General features: G+C 43.5%; 1 protein-coding gene across 2 annotated transcripts; it reads right to left on the bottom strand.

Annotated features, from left to right (window-relative positions):
* Positions 1-709: 709 nt before the first annotated feature.
* On the bottom strand, positions 710-4,663 carry LOC136471786 (probable receptor-like serine/threonine-protein kinase At5g57670). 2 transcript variants are annotated; one of them, XM_066469538.1, is made up of 11 exons: positions 4,096-4,663; positions 3,917-4,008; positions 3,291-3,409; positions 2,961-3,082; positions 2,467-2,871; positions 2,046-2,300; positions 1,788-1,945; positions 1,624-1,703; positions 1,394-1,529; positions 1,162-1,311; positions 710-1,051 (listed from the first exon to the last, which is right to left on the bottom strand). In XM_066469538.1, exons 1-11 carry the CDS (start codon positions 4,262-4,264, stop codon positions 929-931), a joined length of 1,809 nt encoding a protein of 602 aa, XP_066325635.1. In that variant the 5' UTR covers positions 4,265-4,663; the 3' UTR covers positions 710-928. The 2 variants fall into 2 exon arrangements, with proteins under 2 accessions (XP_066325635.1, XP_066325634.1); XM_066469537.1 differs by having other exon boundaries at positions 2,467-2,874; positions 4,096-4,662.
* Positions 4,664-6,552: the final 1,889 nt, after the last annotated feature.

Here is a 6,552-nt window from a genome sequence, read left to right on the forward strand (position 1 = left end):
AGTTAAAAAGGGGTGCGGTGTCTGATTTTGAAGTTTAATATAAGGAGGAAATTTAGATTAGCACGATAGTTTAGGAAGATAAAATTGACTTTTTCCTTTCGTGGATGCCATAAGTTGGTACTGGGCTGGGCAGGCTTAGGCCCAGTCATCAGAAATCCAGCGCATAAGAAGATAAATTGGCCATGATCATTGTGTCATGAAGCTAAATAAATATCCCTTTGTGTAATCTTATTAGCTTTCTTTGTTTGCTGATCGGCTGTATTGTTTTTGTGTTTAGGGGGCAACCCCTCCTGTTTTCCTAAAAAAAAAACCCCGATGTTGTATTTTTGAAGGAGGGCAGCAAATATATTTTTCTGCTGAAGGGCTTGGTCACATATTTCCATCCAGTGTCTTAGGCTGAGTTTACCGTATATAGGCGGCTTGGATTTTTATTCAAAATCGTTGTGATTCTGGTGTTGACTCATGAATATACAAAGTTCTTAGTTTCCTAATCATAAATTCATAATCCTACCAGAAAAGGTTTGTAAATAATAAGCCTGCTTGGTTTAGTAATGGCTTTGTGCAGTTCAAGGCACTTCGTCAGGGAGCGCAAGATAATAACTCAATTTTTTCATTATCTTTAGTAAAGATCGATTAGTCAGCAATACATAATAACGTTGAGATGTATGGTCAAAACTGGCTTCACAATTACAGGCACTCCGCACGCCCATTAGGGAATGCAATCTCTTATGCTCATCCTCATCCATACTCTAATTCAACTGATAAAGCCGAACCGGCACTGAATACATCCCAAAAATCTCCGTCATATATTACATGATTAAATACCAGTCATCTAAGACTACAAACCAGAAAACATAGCTCCATCACCATGACAAGAAAGGCATGCCAACAGCACATACAGAAAGAAATGGAAAAAAGGAGGCTACAATTACGGTGAACAAGATTCAGAAAACAATGTACAATCATCCATGTCGTCCACCTCGTCCTCGGGAATGTTCCATTTCTCGGGCTCCTTCAGACACTCATCAGTAGTAGACAGGAAATGCAGAACCTGAAAAACAACATGAGCAGTAGGGGACAGTGGCATACTGTTATCAGCAAACATTTGACAATACTACAATCAGATCAGCTCAGGTAGCTAGTAATAAAATTGGTTAGTACCTCGGCCATTGAAGGCCGCCACATCGCCGGTCGCATGATGCAGCGGGATGCGACTGCGACCATCCTATTCAGTTGATCTTTGTCATAGTCATCTCCGAGGTTTGGGTCTGCAAGTTCAGTCACTTGCCCAGCTTCCAGCAGTGGCTTTGCCTAGACAACAAGAGTAAGTCATATGTGCGAATTGTTGCCTGGTAAACATCATGTTGGTGTCATTTCTTTCTCTTGTCCTCACCCATTGCAGAAGGCTTTGCTTGGAGCAGTCAATAGGTCTCCTTCCAGTGACAATCTCTAGCAGCAGAACGCCAAAAGCGAATATGTCGGTCTTTTCATCGACGATGCCATGCATGAAGTATTCTGGTGCCAAGTACCTGCGTTCTCAAAGTGATTTTTGAAAATTTGAGTCGAAATGCAATGTTCTTACATTACATTACTATGGTTTCAAAATGAGCACACTGTTCTTACCCAAATGTGCCTTCTATGGGTATGACAGAATGGTGAGTCCACTGCTTTGGGAGCCACTTTGCCAAACCGAAGTCTGAAATCTGTTATAGACACCACAACCATCTTTTGTCATAGTCTATGCATCGAAGCAATACAACTATCTATTTGGTCAGAAAACAATTTACCTGAGGTTCGAAGTCATTGCCAAGAAGTACATTGGATGCCTTGATATCTCGATGGATGATCCGATGCCTGCAGAACATATGCAGATATTGCAAGCCCCTCGCTACACCCACCGCAATCTTGTACCTCAGAGGCCACTCAAGAGTTTTCCCACTCTTCCCTGTAAAATTGGATCTCTATTGTCACATAATTACTCGAGAATTCTCCTTATCTCTGAAAAAATGATGGTATATACTGTACTACTGAATGAAATTCGGTACCATGCAGTGCCGATGCTAGCGTGCCGTTTGCGCAGAAATCGAATATCAGGTACAACCCATTCTCAACGCAGCATCCAAGAAGGTAGGATGTGTTTGGATGGCATACATGCCCCTGAATCCCTAGCTCTGCCAGGAACTCTTTCTCCTTCTGCTCACTGGGCGTGCCTTTTGCTAGCCTCTTCACAGCTATATGTTGGCCATCAGACAGGGTGCCCTTGTATACTTCTGCATAGCCTCCTCTTCCAGCCATGTTATCTACAAGCAAACCACAGAAAAATTAAAGATAACAATCTTGCATTCTGATCTTGATGTTTCATTTCTTATGACATCAAATCTCCTCTGGTAAGCTTTTTTCACAACTAATATATAAGAATAGCTGAACTTCTGAAAACTTAATGAACTAGTATTTGAACAGAGTCACCTGGATGGAAGTCGTTAGTGGCCACTGAAATCTCCTGAAAGCTGAAACACCTCCAGGCAGGCTTGTGATCTTCTGCATAGGTGGAACCGACATCGCTGCCCCTGGCGCTATCATCGCCGATGTTCCTCAGGGATGGGAGCCAGAGCTTCATGTCTGACAACCGTCTCCACAGGCCATTGTGTCCACGCCGGCTCGCCTCATGGCTAGACGTGCTGTAGCATTCTTCAGTGACTTGGTTCTCGCCTCCCTCTGCCTCTGGCCCATCCAGAACTGCTCTCGGCGAGCTCTTGTCCTCGGCGCCTTCATTAGAAGATTGAGCCAGCTTCCGTGTCGAGTTTGATCTCAGTAGCTTCTGAAGGGGTGGGAATCTTCTGCTCCATGTTGAGCTTGAGGAGATGGTGCTGTCTGCTGCTTTCAGTTTCGGAATTGGTTTCAGAAAGCAGGTTTATCACACATCTGAGAAAAATGCACTCTGACCATATGTGTGATCTTACCATCAAATGACCGAGGTCTCAGGCGAGTACTACTTTGTGGTAGGCCTCCCCTTCCCACAGCAATCACCGAGCAGTTTTTTGGAGCATGCATGAAGCAGTAGTTTGCAATCTCAAAATGGCTCCTGTTATGGTAATAGGTGTAAGAGTAAGATCAATACTTTCTAGGCTTCTAACTGAAAATTAATAGCAGACTCACTTATTTTTTTTTTTGAAAAAGTGATCACTTTGCGATACTCACTGGCTATTGATATTACATAAAAAAAATTCAGGAGCAACTGAGTTCAATATTTTATTTTGGACATTAAAGTTGAATCAGCCTGTTGAGATTACCTATGGTATCCATTTCTTGATCTCCCAACAATAAGGATGTTTCCATCAGTCAATGCAGCTTCTTGGGTGAGGGCTCTACCAATGTTAGAGCTGCATATCACCTTAGCCTCCAAATTAATCTAAAAAAGGTAACAAAAATAGTTACAGGTCTGTCTCAAAATCTAATGTTTATTATTAACATGATTGTCACCCCTAACCACAGTACATTGTTCTTCCCAATACTGCTACTAGACTACCAACCAGTGAAAGTAAGTAGTGCTAGTCGAGAGAATATGACAGCAAAATAGCACAGACTCAGTCACTCAGAGCATGGCCCTATCATATCATGATCTAAAAGCCCTACTTCACCTAACTGGGCCAGCAGCTAAAAAGGCGTGACAGAACCTGACAGAAAGGAGCACCAACTAGCAATTATGCCGAAACTTGGCTTCCAAGCTCCCGCTGCACTGTGTTGTGATCACATTCACAGATGAGGGAAAAGGGAACCGCACCCAAACAAATAGAATACACTCCAAAACAGAGAAAGATACTCCAGTACTTAGAACTAAAGTCTGACATCACCTGAACTGAGTTCATCAAACATAGGAACAAGAAATCTGCAAAGCCTGATAAAAATTCAATTTCACCTGCTTGGCCTCACAAGCTTCGACGAATTCGCCGAGCATGTAGATGATGAAGGCGTTGGCCTTCTGCAGCCTCCTCTTCCTCCCCCTCCCTCCTGCAGGGCAGGAACAGGACACAGCCAGGCATCATGAACACCTGATCGATGAGCAGAAACATGAATTGGTTGATCGATTGAACTTACCGAGGACGTGCACGGCGACGACGGAGTCGCTGGCCTTGGCGACGGCGCCGATCGCCCACGACAGCAGCTCCGAGCAGCCCCGGGAGTTGTCCGGCACGCCGACGAGGATCCTGTTGCCGAGGCCCAGCAGGTGGCGGCTTCCATCGCTGCACTCCTCGATAGTGTCCATGTCCTAAACACCTACCCTCCTTCGCTCACAGTTGTAGCTGGCCGTGGCCGACAGCCAGTTGTATACCGACACACTTCGCTAGCTGCTACGTGGGCGACGACGAGCGACGGCGATGGCGAGGACGAGGACAGCGACAGGGATTTGTAGGTGATGGCTGGATGGAAGCTCTGCATGCATGCTGGCAGTGCCGCAGTGGCCAGTGGAGGGAGTGCACTGAAAAGGTGGTTAGTTAGTTGGGGGCAGTGATGGCCATTCCATTAGCACGATCGCTGGCTGGACTGTGGAGAGAGCTGCCATGGCGCTACAAAAATGGGGTTGCTTAGGACAGAAGATGCGTGCAGGGTACAGAGATGGGTAGAGAGGGAGGGATCGGATCAGCAGAGCCAGAGCACTGTGCCAACTGCCAACCTAGGACTGGACTGCTGCTCGACTCTTATTGGATCTTGCACCACGAGCTTCAGATGTACTCGAAGCTGCTGGTACCTGATTTGATCTGCCCTACAGAGTTATCAGTGACAGCGTCTCCAAACTGGTTCTGATTATGGAGAGAGAGAGGGTGGCAGTGGTACTTGCTTGTGTTCATATAAATGTAAAATGTAGGAGCAGGTAATTGGTGCCTTGGTCAGACCAAGGACCATTTTGTTTGAGAAGAAAATAAAAAAGGGTACAAACTACAAAGTAGCGTACTCAGAGCTGCTTCAATTTTCAGGGGACATTTGAATATGTGGAAGTGGAATTAGAGTCAGCTTATAATAATTGGTTATATACGTGTATATAGGTCAGTATGTTAGTTAATTTAGTAGTTGAAGAGGGACTTGTCCAACGAGGGGGAGAGGCTTAATTGCATTGCAGCCTTTGACTAGACTATTTCCAGGATGTGTTATTCTACAAAAACTTGGTAAAAAAAAAATATATGTTTGAGACGTTGGTTACATCAACAATAATAACTGTTTCGATCAAAGAACATCCCAACAGCCAATCTGAGTTAATCTACCACCTAACGTCTAAGTCTGAATACATGTATAAAAATAGTATACAGCAACTAGCTACAATTTTTTTCTTTAGAACACGCAAAAGCCTTACCCACAATTGTACTAAAAAACGGGTGAGAGGAGAACGTATCCAATCTGGATGCCCATTCATGCAATCTAGCCATCTAGCATTTCAGTCACAAGCGTGGATAAGACATGAAAAGATCCTGCGTGCGCACTCACAAACTCATATACAACTACCCCCTTCTTCGTGCAGCAGTGCTCTTTTGAAATCTGTTTGTTTGTCTGCATAAGGATCATTCACATTGGTGGTGTGTATAATCCCACGGAGAAGAGCATTTGGCTGTCTAGATGGATGGATGTAAAAATATGCCCCATTCTAGTATGGTGGAAGCAATCGTCACTACAACCATGCTAGTGGCCTTTTTTTGATAAAGGAAGACATTGAACGATACAAGCTCGCATTCGCGCGAGACGATGGCTCTGTTCGGCTGATACATAAACCGGCTAAAGTTGTTTTGTTCTGTAGGATCACTACATCTATATACATGCATGCAACCAAACATTTACTGCACGAGGCTGTATAGCCCACCAAACACTCTTATTTTCTATTTATCGGATCCATGCACTTAGCTTTGTCTCGCTCATCCAGGATCTACAAAGGCTACCAAACAAGTTTCTCGCCTAATGCTGTCAGCATGTGGTTGAACACCCTAGCAGTCCTTCCCACATATATAATTGCCAAAACAGGAGGATAACATATAATGTGTCACGTCCTTCCCGGAACTCTTACGGATCATCTTTTGTAGTAGGCCACCGCAACAACTTCAGGTTACGCTTGTTAATTGGTTATTCGTGGCAGGATTTGTAAAATGTTGTTAGTGTCCAAGTCCGGTTCCATGAATTCTAGTCTAGAATATATAGCCTGGAATTTTAATAATTTTGTTATACATTACAGAAGTCTTAAACTCATTTCAACATATCGGCCATGTTCGTTTCTCTTATAATTCGTACTTTTCAGCTTGTTTTTTCAGTCGGAACAAAATTTTTTCTCTCACAACAAATCAACCGGAACAGTGTTTTGGTTTGTTTTTTCAGCGAAGCGAACGAGGCCATCAAAATCCACTTTCAACTTCAGAAGTTAGCTCTTTGGTAGACTGAAAAAAAAGAAAATGAGGCATATAATTTCAAATCAAGTTTCAATTTAAAAATCATGTACTTTTTAAGTGTTGATTTGCAAATTCTCAATCTCAGGCTTCATAATTTCAAAACACCTAGACATCCAATAGTTTGAAA

The sequence above is a fragment of the Miscanthus floridulus genome, chromosome 8 (assembly GCF_019320115.1).
Source record: "Miscanthus floridulus cultivar M001 chromosome 8, ASM1932011v1, whole genome shotgun sequence".
NCBI lineage: Eukaryota > Viridiplantae > Streptophyta > Magnoliopsida > Poales > Poaceae > Miscanthus > Miscanthus floridulus.

What these genes read in the sequence shown, in the direction of transcription:
- LOC136471786 (XM_066469537.1), bottom strand. Translation starts at nt 4,264, where the DNA reads ATGGACACTATCGAGGAGTGCAGCGATGGAAGCCGCCACCTGCTGGGC. An exon ending in AAGCTTGTGAGGCCAAGCAG is followed by an intron (nt 3,410 to 3,916) that starts GTGAAATTGAAT and finishes TACCTTTTTTAG; the next exon opens with ATTAATTTGGAGGCTAAGGT. An exon ending in TCAAGAAATGGATACCATAG is followed by an intron (nt 3,083 to 3,290) that starts GTAATCTCAACA and finishes TTACCATAACAG; the next exon opens with GAGCCATTTTGAGATTGCAA.